At 35.3% G+C, this 23335-nt stretch overlaps 1 protein-coding gene across 5 annotated transcripts in view; it reads left to right on the forward strand.

The window, feature by feature from the left end:
- The window catches only part of LOC149807235 (multiple PDZ domain protein-like), a 453425-nt gene that overhangs the window by 200711 nt on the left and 229379 nt on the right, over window positions 1–23335 (forward strand). For 4 of the 5 annotated variants that reach the window (XM_089963870.1, XM_089963884.1, XM_089963890.1 and 1 more), the window contains 4 exons: window positions 3088–3340; window positions 7231–7435; window positions 13357–13458; window positions 16820–16840. In XM_089963870.1, coding sequence (XP_089819996.1) covers window positions 3088–3340; window positions 7231–7435; window positions 13357–13458; window positions 16820–16840 — 581 coding nt within the window. The remainder of the gene's footprint in view (window positions 1–3087; window positions 3341–7230; window positions 7436–13356; window positions 13459–16819; window positions 16841–23335) is intronic. The other variant, XM_089963877.1, reaches the window with a different exon arrangement.

Raw genomic sequence — 23335 nt, forward strand, 5'->3', positions numbered from 1 at the left:
TGTGCTGGGGATATCCAAAATAGACTTTTTTGTCCTGTTAGAGCTTTCCGTTTTCACTTGACAGCCTCTAAAGGGATAAGGAAGGGTAGCTATAGTCTTTTCCTAACCATTAAAGGTTTAAATGATATTTCAGCTTCCACTTTTTCTAGGTGGATTTCATTAACCATTGAGAGAGCTTACTAGCCCCTTACTGATAAGGACCTATCTTTCATGAAAATTAAGGCCAATGAGGTTTGTGCCGTTGCTGCCTCATGAGCCTATCTAACTCATTCATCTTTGAAGGATGTGATGGAGCTGTATTTTGGCATTCTTATTAGCCCATCAAAGTGAAAGCTTTTTCTCTCTAGGCCATTGCTCAACAAGTACCCTATACAGGTTCAATCCAGCAGTGATCTACTGAGCTTCTGTGAGGGTGAATATTCCTTGTGTTTGTTTTTGTTTTTCATGCATCGGTTTTGGGATCATCAAACCTCACACCTAATGGATAAATTCAGGTATGCAATAGCAACCAGTATGGTATTACTGATTTTAAAATGTATTTCTTGCAGTGGGGTAATTTAAATTATGTAATACCTGTTGCCGGATTCCCTCGTCCCTCCCCTCACTGATGTCCTTCTTTATGCTGCTCCTCAAATATTTGAAGAGGGCCTTTCATTCATGCCCACATGTATGGGGTTCACAAACATTTCTGATCCAGTGTTCTGGAGGATTCTGGTTCACAATAATGGTAGCTCTGAAATTTCATCTTTCAGTTGGTATTTTCCTCCAAGGAATGTACAGCTGTACTAGCTATGCATCAGCAACAAGTTAGTATTATATAATTAATATTAGGTTTACCCCTCTGCCACCCCCTTACATTTTAGATAGCATTGCCCTGTGGCAAACACAACTGTGATTTAGTTAGCATTCCTCTGGAATAAACACATTTGTAATTTAGAGAGCATAAATAGCATTTGTAATTTAAATAGCATTACCCTTCATTAAATACATTTTTAATTTAGATAGAACTCTTTTTCAGTAAACAGTTTTATATTTTAGATAGCATTGCCCTGCAGTAAACACATTTGTAATTTAGATAGCATTCCCCTGCAATAGACACATAGCATTTGTAATTAAGAGAACATTCCCTGCCAGAAAGAGATGGCGTTGCCCTGTTACAAACACATTTGTAATTTAAATAGCATTACCCTTCAACAGACACATTTGTAATTTAGATAGCTTTGCCCTACAATAAACACATAGCATTTGTAATTAAGAGAACATTCCCTGCAAGAAACACATTTGTAATTAAGATAGCATTGCCCTGCTACAAACACATTTGTAATTTACATAGTATTACCCTGCAACAAGCACAATTTGCAATTTAGTTAGCATTGTACTGCAACAAACGCATTTGTAATTTAGATAACAGTGCCCAGCAACAGATAGCATTACCCAGCAGTAAACATATTTATAATTCTGAAAGCTTTGCCCAGCATTAAACAGATAATATTTCTAATTAAGACAGCATTCCCCTGCAACAAACACATTTGTAATTTAAGAAGTATTGCACAGCATTAAACAGTTAGCATTTGTACTTTAGATAGCTTTCCCCTGCAACAAACACATTTGTAATTTAGATATCATAGCCCTACAACAAACATATTTGTAATTGAGATAGCATGGCCCTGTACAAACACATTTGTAATTTACATAGCATAGCCCTGCAACAAACACATTTGTAATTTATATAGCATGGCCCTGCAACAAACACATTTGTAATTTATATAGCATGGCCCTGCGCAAACACATTTGTAATTTATATAGCATGGCCCTGCACAAACACATTTGTAATTTATATAGCATGGCCCTGCACAAACACATTTGTAATTTACATAGCATAGCCCTGCACAAACACATTTGTAATTTATATAGCATGGCCCTGCACAAACACATTTGTAATTTATATAGCATGGCCCTGCAACAAACACATTTGTAATTTACATAGCATGGCCCTGCACAAACACATTTGTAATTTATATAGCATGGCCCTGCAACAAACACATTTGTAATTTATATAGCATGGCCCTGCACAAACACATTTGTAATTCTGATCCTCATAAGTATAATGTTTTCTAGTTCAGATTCTGTAGGACAGTTTTGTATCCATTACAAAAAAATAATGTGGGTACTGCCATAATGGGATGCTTCATCATGCAGTGTCATTAAATCAGCTCACCGTTAACCCATACATTGTGGGAGGCATTTGTTTCATAGTCATCTTACTGGTCTTCTATACAGCAATATATATATATATTTGATCTTCATCTTACTGGGAATCAATACAGTGAAGGAGACATTTGTTTAATATTCAGCTTACTGGTAATCAGTACAGTGAAGGAGACATTTGTTTGATATTCACCTTGCTGGTGATCAATACAGTGAAGGAGACATTTGTTTGATATTCACCTTGCTGGTAATCAGTACAGTGAAGGAGACATTTGTTTCATATTCATCTTACTGCTGTAATATACAACAAAATATATATATTTAATCATCAGCTTATCTGTATACAGTTCTTACAATGAAGGATATATTTTTAATTTCATCTTACAGGTAATCAAGGAGACATTCTTTAATTTTCATCTTGCTGGTAATCAAGGAGACATTTCTTTAATTTTCACCTTGCTGGTAACCAGTACAGTTCTTGCTTGATATTCATCTTACTGGTAATCAATACAGTGAAGGAGACATTTGATTTTCATCTTACTGGTAATCAATACAGTGAAGGAGACATTTGTTTGATATTCATCTTACTGATAATCAGTACAGTGAAGGAGACATTTGTTTGATATTCATCTTACTGATAATCAGTACAGTGAAGGAGACATTTGTTTGATATTCAGCTTACTTGTAATCAGTACAGTGAAGGAGACATTTGTTTGATATTCAGCTTATGGGTAATCAATACAGTGGAGACATTTGATTTTGACCTTATGATGCTCTTCATCAGAGTTACTGTTTTATCCATTTTCACTTTGCTATGAAAAATCATTGAAACTGTAAATGTATTCGCAGTTCACATGCTTTCTCGCTTTCTTTTTAAAGACGCCACCTATTGTGCCCTCTTCTCAGTGGATGAATGAAAATTTGGATAGTTCCTTCTCCTCAGCATCAGATCATTTCACCACAAGTGACCTTAAGGCAGCATCTTCACCATCCTCCATCCTCCACACAACCTCTCCAGGAATGTCCCCATTATCCTCACCTGTTTTAATGAGGTCTTTGTCAGGGGGTGCAGATGTTCTACCATCAATACTGGAGAAAGTCGTCAAGCTGAAGAAGTCACATGATCAGCTAGGTAAGTCTTGTAAAAGGGAACTTTCATCCAGAAACTGGTCAAGAAATTTGTAACTCATGAAAAACTGGATGCTGTATATTTGTGTCGCAATTAGGTCACATGAATGACTTGAAAGGTAGTAGCCAGTAGTTATTAAATTATCTGAACTTGGAGCGACAACTGATTTGGCTTTTATTTTAGGTAGATAATAATACTAGCTTATTATCAATGGTAATTTTTTGTTGCCTTAGGAAGCAAGCAAGAATGAAAGATCATTGAGTAGTCTCATCATCCTTGTAAGTGTCTCAGGAGATTATATTTTGTGTTAACTATACGTGACTAATTGTTCACATAACCAGTCATAGCCATCTGTACAGTTAGCCAACCAGTCATCTGTCTATTAACAGTCTGGTTTCTGTGTGATTATATGTGCTTTGCTTCATATATCTTCACTAAACTTTGCAGATGGGTTGATCTCAAGAATATGTCAAGAAACCTTTGATAAATGAGTGTAAAATTAAAGGTCAAGCAGCTCACAGAGTCTCAAAAGCAGAATTGTTTCCATGGGGTATTTTAAGTTGAACTTAACACATTTTCACCATACGTTTAAGATATGTTGCTCCAGTTATGACACAGTTAAGTTTATTGCTTGCATGGTCTAAAAATGTCTGATATATTTTTAGAACTCAGCATCAAGATAAAGGATTCCTATCATGGCAGTCACCTCTTTTTCATCCATGTCTGTCCACTCACACTTCTTGTAACAACCAAAGCTCTGCAACTGTTACACATAATTTAATGCCATTTTTGTTGATGAATTGTTTGATATATACAGATGTGCCTTTTAAAGAGCTTTTCTCTTTTCAGATGAATTATTGTCCTTTTTTCCATGAATATTAAATCTCCATCAAAGCGGAGCCTTGTAACTAGCATAGCTCAGAAATCATTCAACATATTCTGATACAATTTGGTGTATATATTGTTTGATAGACTTACATGTGCTTTTTATTGGTTTTGTTTGTCAGACATCACACTGGATAGAGTTATGGCCCTTGACAATTATGTTTGTATCTTCATATATGATGTTGCTTGTAACCAGTATAGTTCAAGAAATGGAATTTGGTATCTAAATGTGCCATTTTTGGCTTTTATTCTAGTTTATGCCATTTTATTGGCTTGGTCTCTCAAACTTCACATTGGAAAGTTATCTTCCATGACAGTTAACTTCATATCTTTACATAGAATGTTGTCTGTAATCAGCATAGGTCAAGGATCATTTAACAGATTCTGATGTCATTTGATATGAACATTATTTCTTATACCACAAAATGTCTTTTATGGGTTATGCCTTGTCTGTTCCATTTTGGATTCTTATGGCCCCTGTCAATCATCTTGCAATGGGATATTGATTGTTTTGTTGATTTCTTTGTAGGAGTTGGATTTCAAGCATTCATTGTCATCATTTCGAGGGAGTTATGGCTCTTGTTAATCAATTTGTTGTTTTTACATGGGATGTTGATTTGATGAGCTTTGAAGGAATTCGATTTCAAGCATTCCATTTCATCCATTCAAGGAGTTATTGCTCCTGAATGCATGTTTGGTCATCAACACAAGTTCTTCTGTTTAAGGTCCTATGGAGGCAACTTCAGTAAGCAGAGCACTGTGTGAGGGACTCAGTACAAGTACCTCTATTTAAAGCCTTAAAGTGTCAGTTGTAATAAGCAGAGGCCTTTGTAATGCGCCCAACACAAGCTCCCCTATATAAAGCCCTAACATGCAAGACCCTTTGTAATGTACCCAACACAAGCTCCCCTATGTAAAGCCCTAACATGCAAGACCCTTTGTAATGCACGCAACACAAGCTCCCCTATGTAAAGTCCTAACATGCAAGACCCTTTGTAATGCACCCAACACAAGCTCCCCCATGTAAAGTCCTAACATGCAAGACCCTTTGTAATGCACGCAACACAAGCTCCCCTATGTAAAGTCCTAACATGCAAGACCCTTTGTAATGTACCCAACACAAGCTCCCCTATGTAAAGTCCTAACATGCAAGACCCTTTGTAATGCACCCAACACAAGCTTCCCTATGTAAAGCCCTAACATGCAAGACCCTTTGTAATGCACCCAACACAAGCTCCCCTGTATAAAGCCCTAACATGCAAGACCCTTTGTAATGTACCCAACACAAGCTCCCCCATGTAAAGTCCTAACATGCAAGACCCTTTGTAATGCACCCATCACAAGCTCCCCTATGTAAAGCCCTAACATGCAAGACCCTTTGTAATGCATGCAACACAAGCTCCCCTATGTAAAGTCCTAACATGCAAGACCCTTTGTAATGCACCCAACACGAGCTCCCCTATGTAAAGTCCTAACATGCAAGACCCTTTGTAATGCACCCAACACGAGCTCCCCTATGTAAAGCCCTAACATGCAGGACCCTTTGTAATGCACCCAACACAAGCTCCCCTATGTAAAGCCCTAACATGCAAGACTCTTTGTAATGCACGCAACACAAGCTCCCATATATAAAGCCCTAACATGCAAGACCCTTTGTAATGCACCCAACACAAAATGGCCTAGTGGTTAGAGCATCCGCCTCAGATGCGGGAGGTCATGGGTTCAATCCCCGGCCAAGTCATACCAAAAACTTACAAAAATGGTACTTACAGCTGCCTCGCTTGGCACTCAGCATTAAGAGGTTAGTGTTAGGACTGGTCGGCCTGGTGTCAGGATAATGCGACTGGGTGGGATATCATGCTACATGTCTGCAGCATGATGCCCCAGTGCTAGACATTTCTATAAACTGCCACACTGCAAACATCGTAGTGATGCCTGATTTTTTTTAAAGCTACATTAAAAATCCAAGTCACACACATTTAGTGAGCATGCATTCACCACATCTTCCAAAATATGTTGCACTACTGTTATACATAGGAGACTTTTGGTTTCAGCATCAAATATTGTTTCTCTTTTTAAGTTCTGTTCCATTAAAACATGCATGGGACCCAGGGAAAGCACTTTTTAAAGTGGGGTACTCACCCATAGATGCAATTTAGAAATTTCTTATAATTTTAATATGAACTCTGTGAAATCAAAGTTACCTGGCATATATTTTTTTTAAACTGCCTTCCCTGGGTACCATGTATGTTTTAATTGAACAGGCCTAAGTTTAAAAAATGCCAGTATTTGCATTTTGTTAGATCCTACAGGTTGCATAGATTCCATCATCAGCTTTTCTGCATATTCTTTTCGTCCCCACTGCTTGTTGAGGGGGCATTTTTATATAGTTCTGTTTGCTTGTCTGTCTGACAGTCCATCCATCCATAAGCCATCAACAAGTCTGCCCATTCATCCATAAGCCCATCGACAAGTCTGCCCATCCCAAGATGCTTGTTAGTCAGATTGCATAAAAACCACAAAAAAACAGACAGCTGAAAATTTGGTATGTATGTTAATTGGTATACACATGTTGATGAACAGGTGTAGATGACCAGATTATGTAAGTATATAGTATTGTTAGGTAGATGACCTGATCAGGTAAGTTTGTTCATGTATATTGGATACATGACAGGATTAGTTTGTATATACATGTATAGGTTGATGACCTGATTAGGTACATGTGTGTTTTGTATTTTTCAGTGGATGACCAGATTAGGTGTGTTCCTTCTTATAAGTAGATGGCCTGTTTAGGTAAATGTGTTTCCATATATAGGTAGATGACCTGTTTAGGTAAATGTGTTTCCATATATAGGTAAATGACCTGTTTAGGTAAATGTGTTTCCATATATAGGTAGATGACCTTATTAGATTTTCATGCTATTATAGCATATATTTCATTTTTCTTAAAAACGTTTTGAACAACATGATTTTCAAACACATATAGTTTTATGTATGCTTTTTTTCAGGACTAAGTGTTGAAGCTGCTGAGAAAGGTGTTAATGGTTGTATTGTGACAAACATTGCAAAAAATGGTGCTATCGACAAAGAGGGCTCAATACAAGTTGGAGATTATATCACATCTGTTAACAATGAATCCATGCGGAGAATTACTAATGCTCAGGCCAGGGCTATACTCAGAAGGGCATCTCTACTGGGCAGTATTGATATGAGGTAAGCCAGAGATACAAAATGTCAGTAATGTTCACATCATGGTAACTTTTGAAAGGGCATCTATTCTGGGTAATTTTAACCTTGGGTATGTTGAAGGTGCAGATTGTGATAATACAGTATTAATTATGTAATTTCTTTGTGACCATATGCACAAGATTTATGGGATTTATTGTACACTGCATACAAATTGCACACTTATCCAATACATTTCATATAGTCACACACAAATTATATAGAAAACTTATCCCACTGTAAAACCTTTGCATTTGACTGAAATAAAAGCAACAAAATCAATAAATTAATTTTATTTAACAGGCTTTGTCAGAAATTTCAAAGTTGATATTTTTATTTTCAACAGGATATTTCCACAAGGCATTACAATTATTTGATTTTGTTGATTGTCCCCCTTTTGTCTGCAGTTTCTGTGGCTGTTAGGTCTTTGAAGGTGCTTAGGGGGCAGGGTCCAGTTTTTATGTACAAATTTAATGCCGCAATCAGCGACCTAGTATAAAAAATCATAAAAAATCAAATACACAAGTGAGGTCAAAAAGGTCCATATTTTTAGATACCTATATTAAAACAAAGCATAAGAATAGTATTCACTTGACCAGAGAAGTCAATGGCAGTTCATAGCAGAAGAGGTTTATGCACCCCAACCCCTATTTTATACCTGCATTTTTCACATCCAAATGCCATTTTTGACAGCATGTAGTGCTCACAGTGCAAACGCAAGCCCTTTCCCTGGATGAAAATTTTGAAGAACGTTGTCTACTAAATAGTTTGATGCAATTCAGAATAATTGTCATCCAAGCCGTTTTTGAGATGGGAGGCTAGCTCTTCTTCCTAGCCAACTATTGGTATTTCACTATCAACATACTGCAGAGCAACTATGGGAGGTGTACATGACTGACATCAGTTTCAAGAACAACACAAGCCCAAAACACCTAGTTCACAAATATATCTATATCTATAAATAGTAATTGATAATAGCTGAAAAAGTCACACCATAGCCTTAAGTTAAGAAATTTGCCAGGGGCCAATTTATGAAACTGGACCCTGCAACCTTAGTTGCCAGTGTAAAGAATGAAAGGGAGACAAATCAATCTGGCAACATCTAATAATGTGTGGTACATTGGATATAAACTGATACAGATGGTATATGGGATTTATATGGTCTCCATATGACCTAGCTTATCCAGTCGCATTCAGAGAAAGTTATATAAGGTTAGATAAAATGCCTTGCCCAGGCAAGATTTCCAGACAGCTTTCAGGGACTCAAATAGTATGTTTTGAGATCCTATATGTTGGAGTTAGTATGCATGACCCAAAAAAGTGGTGGGATCCAATTGAGAACAAATTATCATACCATGTAAGCTATTTACTGGCAATTCAAATTTGATGAAAAAAGAAAGGTAATGCAAGTATCAGTTGTGCACATTTTTGCACTCACTAGAGACTGTAAGGTACTGTTGTTCTGGATTCCCCAAAAGATCTTGTTGAATTTTTCCCAGCAGAGAAGATGATATTTGGTTTTTGTGTGGCTTTAATGCCATTTATCAGCACATGACTATACATGGCATCCAGTATATTTAATGGAAGAAGAATCCAAGGGGAAGAACCACTGGGAAGAAGCTTTCTCACATACTTGCATTTCTGAGATGGAGTGTCAAACAAGCTGGATTGTGTTGCTATGGCCAGGAATGTTGAATACTCTATAAGTTAGTGTTGTTGTAGAGTTTAACGCCATTTTTCAGCACACGATAGGCTATACATGGCAGCCAGTATTAATGGTGGAGGAAGAACGCGGGAAGTCCCTGGAAAGAACCACTGACCTCGAGAAGCTACTGGCAAGCTTTCTCACATACCCACATTGGCAGAATCCGAGACTCAAACCTACGCAGACAGAGGTGAGATGGCAGTGATCCATAACGCAGAACGCTTTAGACCACTCGGGGCCCCCTACTCTATAATGTCTGTTATACATATGGTGTTTGCACTGTGTGCATAACAAATGCTACCCCCTTGCTGCTATGCATCACAAAGTCAGACTTTGTTATTTATTTTTGCTTGTGTTGCTAATGGCTTATCCTTTGCTAACTCTTGGCTCATTTCAAAATTTTGCCTTCATAAACGAAACACACTTACACTAGTTGGATTGCTGAAATAATCATGTTTTGTGTTTTGTTTATGGAGTGAAATCCGAGTTGAAAGAAAATTTGCTGCTGATCACTAACTTGCCAATAAGCCATAATTAAGATGGCTTGGACATGCTCATTCAGGGCAGTTAAGTTTAATAACTTTTTTCTTCAACAAGCATCTCAACAGGTGGTCTCAGTATAAGGCAGTATACTCTGTGGCTCCCAGGGACATATTTATAATGAGAGGGTACTGTTTAATATACTTCATTGTAAGGCAGTCTCACTGTAAGGCAGTATACTCTATGGCTTCCAATGACATCTGTATAATGAGAGAGTACTGTATAATATACTTCACTATAAGGCAGTCTCACTGTAAGGCAGTATACTCTGTGGCTTCCAAGGACATCATTATAATGAAAGAGTACTGTTTAATATACTTCATTGTAAGGGAGCACTGTAAGGCAGTATATTCTGTGGCTTCTCAGGACAGCATTTTAATGAGAGAGTACTTTATGATATACCTCATTATAAGGCAGTCTCACTGTAAGGCAGTTTACTCTTTGACTTCCAGGGACATCCCTATAATGAGGGAGTACTGTACAAGATTTAAATATCACATTAAGGAGTTAATAATGCTTGTACTTTGAAAGACATATTGTTATATCTTGGAACCATTTAAATGTGGCCACAAAATGTAAGTAGATGAATTGTGCTGCTTAACCGTAGGATAATGATTGATTTTATTGCCAAGTGGTATTTTGATTTTATTGACCAGTGGTATTTTTTTATTTCTTAACCAGTGGTATTTTGATTTTATTGACCAGTGGTAGTTTTAATTTCTTAACCACTGGTATTTTGATTTTATTGACTAGTTGCATTTTGATTTTATTGATTAGTGGTATTTTGATATACATCCAGAAGGTAACAGTAAACTTGACTGAACAACAAACAAATACATAAGTTCTTCAAGGATAATTGCTGTTACTGCGCTTGGTAGGAAACAGATATCAGCATTAGAGACAGAAAACGTAAAACAAGATGATAAGCCCCAAGCAAAAATGTATCTTTGATGTAGAATTCTATCCAGAAATATTAAATGAACATATTTGCTTGAAATTCTATTTAAAATATTTCATTTTATTTTCTGATCATGGGAAACTGATGGAAAAGAAAACTGTTTAGTTGGTTTGAGACTATGAATAAAGATAGAGAAAGAAATAGGTGAAATTAAACATGTAAAACTCAATACAGAAATTAGATCTTGAACTCAGGACTTCAACCCAGCAAGCACAAGTCATACACTCAGTGCCATTCAAATAAAGCAACTGTAAAACAGAAGAAAAAGCAAATCAGATGATTTGTGCCCCAACACTTCATTAGGGATATTGTGATGCCTTCCTTCGATATGTGTCCCAACACTTTAGTAGGACATATTGTGATGCCTTCTATCTGTATGTGTCCCAATACTTTAGTAGGATGTATTGTGATACCCTCTGTCTTTATGTGTCCCTACACTTTAGTAGGACAGATTGTGATGCCTATTGTCTCTGTGTCTCTACATGTTAGTAGGACAGATTGTGATGCCCTCAGTCTGTATGTGTCCCTGCACTTTATTAGGACAGATTGTGATGCCTATTGTCTGTGTCCTTACATGTTAGTATGACAGATTGTGATGCCCTCTGTCTTTATGTGTCCCTACACTTTATTAGGACAGATTATGATGCATATTGTCTCATGACTCTTAACATTAGTAGGACAGATTGTGATGCCCTCTGTCTTTATGTGTCCCTACACTTTAGTAGGACCTATTGTGATGCTTTCTCTCTGTATGTTGACATTCATCCTTAGTTCTATCTTTTACTGCATGATCTCCTAAATTGCTTGTTGAAAATTCACAAAACTTTGTACTTAGTTGCCCCTAGGTGTCCATCTGCAAGAAGGGTGTCATGTGATGCAACTGGGGGATCCATTTGCCAGACAGGTGTTGTTTGATGCCACTGGGGTATTCATCTGCATGATGGGTATCATGTGATACACCTGGGGTATCCATCTGCAGGATGGCTGTAATGTGATGCCCCTGGGTGTCTATTTTCAAGATGGGTATCATGTGATATCCCTCCCTGTATGCAATATGACCCCTGGGTCATAAGTACCAAACGTTGTTGCAGGCAGGTTTGTCTCTCTGTGTGTCGAGTGACCCATAACTTTTCATGGACTTGGCATCTGTTGATTAGCATTTGAAGACAGGTAAAAGTACAAACAATAATGTCAAATGAAATAAAAGTATGAATGTAAAACAAGCTGCCCCACCCCACCCTGCCAACAGAATGATGTATTTTCTGACAAAATATGGGTGTTGCTGTGCTAGTGATTAAATTACTCGATGGCCTTATACTGGCAAAAATCGAAGATCAATATAAATTGATGAAAAAAGTGAATCAGACATTTTGAACAAGGTTCAAGGTAATCACCATGTTCCTGAGAAACAACTTCCAAAATCATTTCAGATACTTGGTCAAATTAGTCTTCCATAAAACTGCGATGTTGATGCTTACCATTGTTGACAGTAAGTAGTCTTTACTTTATCATGAGACAGTTTTATGTTCAGAATTCTACAATAGGTTCTGAAGGATACCAACTAGTCAAAGGAAGGTACAGTTTAAACTCACACCAGGGTGTCTGCTGTGCCATTGCAAGGTACAGTTTAATCTCATATCAGGGTGTCTGCCGTGTCAAAGCAAGGTACAGTTTAAACTCATCCCAGAGTATCTACTATGTCAGAGCAAGGTACAGTTTAAACTCATACCAGGATGTCAATGTCAGAGCAAGGTACAATTTAAACTCCTACCAGGGTGTCTGCTGTGCCACTGCAAGGTACAGTTTAAACTCATACCAGGATGTCTATGTCAGAGCAAGGTACAGTTTAAACTCACACCAAGGTGTCTGCTGTGCCATTGCAAGGTACAGTTTAAACTCATACCAGGGTATCTACTATGTCAGAGCAAGGTACAGTTTAAACTCCTACCAGGGTGTCTGCTATGTCAGAGCAAGGTACAGTTTAAACTCCTACCAGGGTGTCTGCTATCTCAGAGCGAGTTGGTTTAAGCTGGTATGAGGCTGCTGACTTGATGGTGTTTCAAAGCAAACATAGGCTTCTGATATAAACAAGCAGACAGACTGCTCACTGTCCTTTTCTGGATTCTAAAATAGTCCAATATTTGCATTGTCTAGTTATAATATTTCTAAAACAAATTGAACAAATAAATAGACAGAACTCTTGTATACACGCGCTGAAAGAGATGTAAATCCAAAATTTACGGAATATTTAGATAATCACTGATTGCAAAGTAAATTACATCTGTTGCTTGAAAACATAGACTGGCCCATGCAAATTTGGCGACTATACTGCTTAAGAAACAACAGTTTGTTTCAAAACACTGAGAATTTAACAGTATTTGGGACTTCCTGGCAACAGGCAGGTTAAAACTTATAAATCAATGAATGAAATGACTTGTTTTATATCCTTGATGCCTAATATTTTTAAAATTGGTAGGGTGGATACAAGCAAATGGGAGTACTTTAAACCTCATCATACACAGCTACAGTCAAAATAAAAACACATTAACTTTAGAAACATACTTAAGAAAAATTAAAAAATTATGCCTTTTTGCACATTTTGGATGCACATTGAAACTGACTTGTTAGTAAACATATTGTATATACACTTCATTTGGCAGTTTTGTTTTGACTTAAACAGTGATTTGATTGCCATTTTTATTTCAGTATCTCATACATCCCAAGCGCTGATGCTGCTGTTTACCGTGAAACTGCTTCCACCTCCACCTCTGAGCACAGCCCCACGAGAACTATGATGCCTTCACCAAAGTAAGTATGACCTGCAAAGAGCACTCGAACTTCCTGATGAGCCTAGTTACAGAACCCTCTCCTCCCCCTTACAGCCCTATATACCCTAGAATACAGCCGCACAAAGACTATGATGTCCTTAGGAAAGTGTTACTGTGAAAGGCTGGTATAACACACTATATTATAACATGAATTCAGATATAACATCACCATGGAATGGTTCATTAAGTTTTATGATAATTTCCAAAAAAATGCGAAGCACCAGATATACTTACTGATATGTCAAGTCAAACTGCAAATAACAAAGATCCTGATCTGCCATCGCATAATGTGCCTGCAGATCAGGGTCTTTGTTATTTGTTCTACTGATTACTTCAAAAAACTATACACAGACCCAGATCTGCCAGTACATTTTGCAATGGCAGATCTGGGTCTGTGTGGTTTGTAGTTGGGCTTGAGTATAAACAGTACTACAAAGCTTTAGTGCATAAATAAACAAGATTTTGATTGAGTACTCTGGTGAAATGTATTGTACTTTTGAAGATGAAGAAAATGTTGTTGCTTTTTGCTTATATTTGAGGGCTGTTCCATTAAAGCATACATGGGACCCAGGGAAAGCACTTTTAAAGTGGTGTACTGACCCATAGATGCAATTCAGAATTTTCTTATCATTTTAATATGAACTCAAAGGCATTAGCTGTTTCAAAGCTGATAATTGTTAATCTAATTATTATTATTGAACCAGTAAAGCCATTATTATATTAATTTTGTGTGTGACATCAGTGTATCCTGTATTAATTGCTGCTTAATCCAGGGTACACAGTAGGCAACAAATGTTTGCTCAGACATCTGGCATACACCTAACCAAGCTCTGAACAGACTGGTGGTCAAAAATGTCTCACCCAAATTTATTAATTAATTTACCTACCAATTTAAGGGAAAACAATGGTTATTCAATATTGTTTTGAATATATTTAGATTTGTTTCTAATTTAATGGTTATGCAGAGTTCATTCCTTACATTTGCATCAGAATAAGCAAATGATTTTTTAAAAGTTATTTTTTTAAAAATTGTATTCTAGACTGGTCATTTGTAATCAATCACAGTTAGGTCCTTGGTGTTGTTCTTATGACCTAAACTGTAACATACCATGCAGATTCTGAGGGCAACATTCATTCTTAACTTTGAAAATTAATAATGACATGTGGTAGGCTAATCTGTGTTCAGATTTTATCCAGTTCAATTCAGAGAATATAATTTTGGATGTTGTATCAAATGGTAAATTTAGAATAATTCTTGCTGCCCTTTTTTGAAGTTTGCGTATTGTATCACTGTTGCTGTCAGCTGTATTTCCCCAGACTGTGTAGCATTTATCAGAAAAAGAAGGATAATTCATGTACTACAAAATAACTTCAGATGGTTGAGTTGTAGAGAACTTTTGTAAATGCTAAATTCTTGAGCCTAGATTTTTATCAACAAGAATTCGCAAAAGTTTTTCTGTGTCAACAATTTCAGTTCAATTATCTTCAGCATTCAGTTTATAATTTGGGTTTCTGTCCACTGATAATCTTTGCTTAATTCATTAAAGCAAGTTTATTGCCCAAATTGTCAGCAGCTTTGCTCATTGCTCAGTCACATCAGTATACACAATCCACTTATCATTGTGATGCTAAAGTTACACAAGCTCTGCTGTTATCCAACACTGACTGGAACAGAACCATTTAAGTTGTAGGGTTGGAGAGATATGCAGTTATAATCAGACATACCACTTCTTTCACTTTGCAGTAGTGGAAAGTCATAGTTATGAACCTATATTTCAATGAACATAGGTTTTCCATTGTCTTTTAGAGAATAACTCAACTGCTTACCCATGAAATCAAATGGATTGCTCCCAAACTTCATCTGGCAGTATACATATATGTTGAATTTTTCATCTCAAGTACATTACTAGGTCAATACCATTGATTGCCTGATGGTATGAATTTTAAATAAAATATATTATCAAACACAAAATCAAGTTTCTTTTTAAAGACATCTGATTTATGTTTGGTAAAAAACAGAACCTTTTGACATGCCCAGTATATATGAATGTTTTTGGATAATACGGTGTTTTTTAAGTTGGTTTAGGTACATTATCAAAACATTAAATATTTGGATTTGAATGGAGTCAAACAAAACTCTAGAGACAATGTTTCTTTGTGCACATTTTTGATGGAATTACTATTATGGAGACATTGAGATTAACTTTTGATTACACATGCTCAAAATATTTACACGTCATTTGCCAATGTCCTTATACACTGTACATGTACAGGTATGTACCAATGAATGTCGGTTCTCTGACAGACAGAAATAAGTTAATTATGTAATTGTTTTAAGTTTTCCTCATGTAATATGCATCAAGTTGGTAACTGAAGCCCATAGTTGTGTGCCTCCTATCACTGTCTTGTACAGCAAAGAGGATACATGTGCAATAATATCAGTATGCAGTATAGTCTTAAGTTAACTGACTTGCTTGGATATTGCAGCATATGGTACAAAGTATGAAGGCACCCCAACCACTGTGTTATAACAGAAGTTTTGCTGTATTACCCTTAGTAAAAAATCCACCCGTGTTCATGTGATTCTGCTGATGGTAGGACTCAGACACACATACGTGTGATTCTGCTGGTGGTAGGACTATAACACATACATGTGATTCTACTGGCAGTGGGTGACTCTGTTGGTAATAAGACTAAAATACATGTGATTCTACTAGTGGTAGGATTAAAACATTATTTTGAATGCACACACCATTTTATATTTGGTATCTACTGCTTTTCATAATTGAAAAATTAAAAGAAATATTATGATGACTGTTTCCATCAGTTCAACAACCTACTACAGTTTTTAAAATCGCCTGATTTAATGTCCTGATTCTGTTACATGTATGTACACACACCTATGAGTGCAATCCCATTCAGCTAATGAATTAGCAGAAAATACCCAAGTCAAGGAGGTATGAGGCATTGAAATCTTTTCTTCTGGAATAAATATATACATGCCTAAAAAAGAAGACACAACACTTACTGCAGAATGGAGTTTATCACTTAAAAGTTAAACTGCACATAAAATAATGACCCTGATTTGCTAACAGATCAGTGTGTGTTTGTGTTGTTTGTTCTATTGATTATTCCTAACAAGCTGCATAGAATCAGATCTGCTGTCACGTAATGCCTTGGCAGATCTGGGTCCTTGCAGTTTGGAGTAGGATCAGAGTTATGAGTACATACAGCACATATAATATTAGTAGAATCGGTTTTAAATACATTAGGAATTTTTAACTTTAATGTATTTTCTCATCTTTAATGTATTTTCTCTTCCAACCATTGCTCTCTGCAAGGATTTTTCCAAAGTACTACCGGTAAGCTTGCATCCTTGCTTCCTTGTGTTTAAAAATATGCTTTGTTACTACTGTCAGGAGTTAGTTATGCAGACAACCATTCTTAGCATGCATTATGTAAAACAAAATTTCTTTTTTTATGTAACCTTATATTAAACTATTTTGCTTTTAAAATAGAGTCAGGGTATATTGTGATACCCTTTGTCCATCTGAATGGCTGACTATAACCACATCTCAACTGCTGCATTAAAATTCACCAAACTTTATGGTGATTTTTTGTTACCTGTCATAACCATCTGTGAGTCTGGTATTATCATCTGCTGCCCCTTCGGAGCTTGGGAATGTGGAGTGTCATCCTCTGGTGTCCCTTGGGGTTTTGGATGGGGTCAAAGTTCAGATGTGGAATATCATTCTCAGCTGCTCTGGGGTGTATTTGATTAAGTAGATTGTTTATGTATCGACAACTTTTTCTTTATGTATTAGATAAGTTAGATTATTTTGGTATCGTCCTTTTGTATTAGATTGGGTAGATTGTTTGGGAATCAATCTCTTTATTTATTAGATTAGGTGGATTCTTTGGGTATCAATGTGTTTTTCTTTTGGTTTGAATTCCGGCCGAGTCATACCAAAGACTTACAAAAATGGTGCTAACAGCTGCTTCGCTTGGTGCTCAGCATCAAGAGGTTAGTGTTAGGACTGGTCGGCCTGGTGTCAGGACAATGTGACTCGGTGGGATATGTCTGCAGCATGATGCCCCAGTGCTAGACATCACTATAAACTGCAACATTGCAGACATCGTAGCAATATGACTGAAAAATTGTTAAAGCTACGTTAAAAATCCAAATCACAACACAACACATCAGTGTCTTTCTTTATTTATTAGATTAGTTGGATTGTTTGGGTATCGATGTCTTTTTCTTTATGTATTAGACTGATTAGATTGTTTAGGAATCAGAGTCTTTACGTATCAGATCAGATAGATTATTTGGGTATCAAATTCCTTGTGTATTAGATTAGGTAGATTGTTTAGTATCACTGTCTTTGTATATTAGATTTGGTAGATTGTTTGGATATCAATGTCTTTATTTATTATATTAGGTAGATTGTTTGGGAATCAAATTCTTTGTGTATTAGATTAGGTTGATTGTTTGAATATCAGTGTCTTTTTTAAATTTATTATATTAGGTAGATTGTTTGGGTATCAAATTCTTGTGTATTAGATTAGGTTGATTGTTTGGATATCAATGTCTTTTTTTTATTTATTATATTGGGTAGATTGTTTGGGTATCAAATTATTGTGTATTAGATTACTAGGTTGATTGTTTGGATATCAATGTCTTTTCTTTATTTATTATATTAGGTAGATTGTTTGGGTATCAAATTCTTGTGTATTAGATTAGGTTGATTGTTTGGGTATCAGTGTCTTTTCTTTATGTATTATATTAGGTAGATTGTTTGGGTATCAAATTCTTGTGTATTAGGTTAGGTTGATTGTTTGGATATCAATGTCTTTTTTTTATTCATTATATTGGGTAGATTGTTTGGGTATCAAATTATTGTGTATTAGATTACTAGGTTGATTGTTTGGATATCAATGTCTTTTCTTTATTTATTATTTTAGGTAGATTGTTTGGGTATCAAATTCTTGTGTATTAGATTAGGTTGATTGTTTGGGTATCAGTGTCTTTTCTTTATGTATTATAGTAGGTAGATTGTTTGGGTATCAAATTCTTTATTTATTAGGTTAGGTGGATTGTTTAGTTATCAGTGTAATTTCTTTATGTATTAGATTAGGTTGATTGTTTGGATTTCAATGTCTTTTTCTTTTTTATGTTATGTAGATTGTTTTGGGTATCAATATCTTTTTCTTTATGTAGTGAAAAAGGACTACTTATAACAAATTCTCATGCACTTAGCACACTAATGAATTGAATGGATCAACTGTCTTTAGTGCAGAAAGTCCACATTTCTTGAAAGGGTCAAATTGGATTATATTTTTTATGGTGAATACTGAGTTAAAGAAATTAGTGATATTTTGTTATGGTGAATACACAGATCAAGAAATCCAAGGCTCTGCTAGCGTGGGTACGTGGGAAAGCCTGCCAGTAGCTTATCATGGGTCAGTGGTTCTTCCCTGGGTTTTCCAGGGTTCTTCCTCCACCAGTTATACTGGCTGCCATGTATAGCCTCTCTTGTGCTGAAAAATGGCGTTAAACCCTAGAACAACAACAACAGATCAAGAAATTGGTTATATTCTGTTATGATGATGATCAAGACATGGGTTATACTTTTTGTGGTGAATACTGAGTTAAAGAAATTGGTTATATTTTGTTATGGTGAATACACAGATCAAGAAATTTTATATATTATGTTATGATGAATACAGAGTTAAAGAAATTGGTTATATTTTGTTATGATTAACACAGAGTTAAAGAAATTGGTTATATTTTGTTATGATTAACACAGAGTTAAAGAAATTGGTTATATCTTCTTATAACAAATATGGAGGTAAAGAAATTGGTTATATTTTGTTATGATGAATACAGAGTTGAAGAAATTGGTTATATTTTGTTATGATGAATACAGAGTTGAAGAAATTGGTTATATTTTGTTATGTTTGTTAGTTGCTTGACATAGATACAGGTGAGAAACCAAATTCTGTGAAGCACTTTGTTATTGTCATATAAAAGAATGAAAAAGTAAATAAAGCACTTGATATGCTAGAGCAATTCTTTAAAAATTATAGGGGCATGTTTCATTTGGTAAAAGCTATTGCATTTTTCTTCTCCTCCATTCCTGATTTTGTTAGTTATTTTCTGCATGATTTTGTGATGCATGGAACCCATCACTTTCAAAATCATGATTTTTGTGATTCATGGAACCCATCACTATTTTAAAATAATGATTTTTGTGATACATGAAACAAATTACTGCTTTCTTAAAATAATGATTTTCTTTACATATTACCAATCATTATTTTAAAATAATGATTTTTGTGATACATGTACATAGAACAAGTCAGTAATTAAATTAATGATTGTGTGATACATGGGGCCAATCACTATTGTAAAATAATGATTTTTTATATACATGGGACCAATAAGTATTTAAAATAATGATTTTATGATACATGGGACAAATGACTATTTAAAATAATGATTTTATGATACAGAAGACAAATCACTATTTAAAATAATGATTTTATGGTACATGGGACAAATCACTATTTAAAATAATGATTTTATGATACATGGGACAAATCACTATTTAAAATAGTTTAATGATGCATGAGATCAATTGCTATTTTAAAATAATGATTTTTTGATACATAAGACAAGTTACTATTTTAAGATTATGATTTTTACAATGCATGGGACCAATTACTATTTTAAAACAATGATTTTGTGATACCATGGGATCGATCATTATTTTTTTTAAATTGGTGATACATAGGACCAATCACTATATAAAACAAAAAAATGTTATACATAGGACCAATTGCTATTATAAAATCATGATTTTTGTGATACATGGGACCAATTACTGTTTTAAAATAATGATTTTTGTGATACATAGAAACAATTACGGTTTTAAAATAATGATTTTAGGGATCATGGTGTCATTAAGTTTTAGCATCATACAATTCAACTGGTATTTGTTACAATTCAAAAGTGACCAGTTACAATTAAAAATAAATATCTTTGTGATACAATGGACCATATTCTATTTTAAAATAATGATTTTTGTGATAAATGGGACCAAAATAAAGAGATATCTGGTGTAATGTATAGATCTTGTTACAGTCTTGGCAAATCATTAGTTTCTGTAGATTGTTGATATTAATGATTCTACTTAAGTAGCTGTATGACTAAGTAGATGGTGTTTGGCATGAAAAGTTTGTTTTTGTTCATTTAAGAAATTAATTTATAAGTATATACTTGTATACACTACATGGTGTTTGCTTGTAGACCTTTGTTGGGGTTAATGAACTAGTAAATTTCATATTAATCAACATGAAGCAAGGTCAGTATCCATTGAAATAAAGGTCATTAATTCATTTATAACATGATTCAGAAGGAAACAAATGCAATTTAATTTGCTTTAGAACTCTAACAAAATACCAGTTGAAATCTTAAGAATTTAACTTAATGACACCACTAAATTGAAGAATTGCAATGCATAATTTCACAAATTATATGATGTGTCATCTAATGAAAAACCAGCTGGTGGAAATATATAATAAATTGTATTATTCACAAGTTCCATAAATTCATATCAGTGGAACCCGATTATAATACTAGTTATGACATGAATGTCAGGATGGATCATTATGCAGTGACTATGACATGAATATCAGGATTGATCATTGTGCAGTGACTATCACATGAATATCACAATGGATCCTTTTGCAGTGACTATGACATGAATATGCGAGTGTGATTAGGATTTTTAACGTAGCTTTAACAATTTTTCAGTCATATCACTACAATGTCTGCAGTGTGGCAGTTTATAGTGATGTCTAGCACTGGGGCATCATGCTGCAGACATGTAGCATCATGTCTCACCCAGTCACATTATTCTGAAACCAGGCCGACCAGTCCTAGTACTAACCTCTTAATGCTGAGCATCTAGCGAGGCAGCTGTTAGTACCATTTTTGTAATGGTACTGGTATGACTCGGCCGGGGTTCAAACCCACAACCTCCTGCTTCCGAGGCGGACGCTCTAACCACTAGACCACCGAAGCGGTATATGATATGAATATCAGGATTGATTCTTATGCAGTGACTTACATGAATATCAGGATGGATCATTATGCAGTGACTGACATGAATGTCAGGATTGATCATTATGCAGTGACTATGACATGAATATCATAGTTGATTGTTATGCAATGACTGACATAAATGTTAGGATTGATCTTTATGTAGTGACTATGACATGAATATCAGGCTGGATCATTATGCAGTGACTGACATGAATGTCAGGATTGATCATTATGCAGTGACTATGACATGAATATCATAATTGATTGTTATGCAATGACTGACATAAATGTTAGGATTGATCTTTATGTAGTGACTATGACATGAATATCAGGATGGATCATTATGCAGTGACTGTGACATGAATGTCAGGATTGATCATTTTAAGTGACTGACATAAATGTTAGGATTGATCATTATGCAGTGACTGATATGAATGTCAGGATGGATCATTATGCAGTGACTGACATGAATTTCAGGATTGATCATTATGAAATGACTGTGATATGACTGTCAGGATTGATCATTATGCAGTGAATGTAACATGATGGTGCTCATGCATCATGACATTTTTAACAAGTCATAATTATTTATAGTGTTGTATTCTTTCACATAGACTTTGGTTAAAAAACCATGCACTAAGACTTTGGCTAAAAGACCATGCACCAACCATAAAATTCTTTTTATGTTTCATTTGAGAGTTTTTCTGTTCTTTTGCTGATGTGAGCAAATCTGTTATCTGCCATTAAAATTAACTTAGTTATGTTTAGAAATTGCATGAGTATCTTTTTATAATGTTGGAAATTTTTAATATTTAAGGAATTTTGTGACATGTTATATTGAAACATGAAGCTATCAATCTGTTGCATTGGGAACATAATATATTAATGAACATGTTACTTGTCTATATGCTTGCTAAGCTCACATTTGACAGATTGCATGTCCATGTGTGTACTAAACTCCTCATTTCACAGGTTAGTTGTCCATACATGTACTAAGCTCCTGATTTCACAGGTTAGTTGTCCATACATGTACTAAACTCCTCATTTCACAGGTTAGTTGTCCATACATGTACTGAACTCCTCATTTCACAGGTTAGTTTTTCACATATGTACTAAACTCATCATTTCACAGGTTAACTGATCACATATGTACTAAACTCCTCATTTCACAGTTTAGTTTTTCACATATGTACTAAACTCCTCATTTCATGTGTTACATGTTTAGATATGTACTAAATTCAACTTTTTGCAGATTATTTATCCATACATGTACTAAACTCCTCATCTGACAGGTTACTTTTGCAGATGTGTATTGTACTCATCATTTAACAGATTACTTGTCTGCATCTGTACTAATTCTTGCATTTCACAGGTTGCTTGTTCATATGTGTACTAAAATCAACATTTATCAGGTTACTTGTTCATATGTGTACTAAACTCCACATTTGACTGGTTACTGTGTACTAAACTCCACATTTGACTGGTTAATGTGTACTAAACTCCACATTTGACTGGTTAATGTGTATTAAACTCCACATTTGGCAGGTTAATTGTCTATGTGTTCTAAACTCCACATTTGGCAGGTTACTTCTCAATGTGTACTGAACTCCACATTTAACAGGTAACTTGTCAATATGTGTACTAAACTCCACGTTTGACTGGTAACTTGTCCATATGTATACTAAACTCCACATATCACAGGTTACTTGTCCAAAATGTTCTCCCATAAACTCCACATTTGGCAGATTAC

This window comes from Sinohyriopsis cumingii, chromosome 1 (assembly GCF_028554795.1).
Source record: "Sinohyriopsis cumingii isolate HCF-2022 chromosome 1, ASM2855479v2, whole genome shotgun sequence".
NCBI lineage: Eukaryota > Metazoa > Mollusca > Bivalvia > Unionida > Unionidae > Sinohyriopsis > Sinohyriopsis cumingii.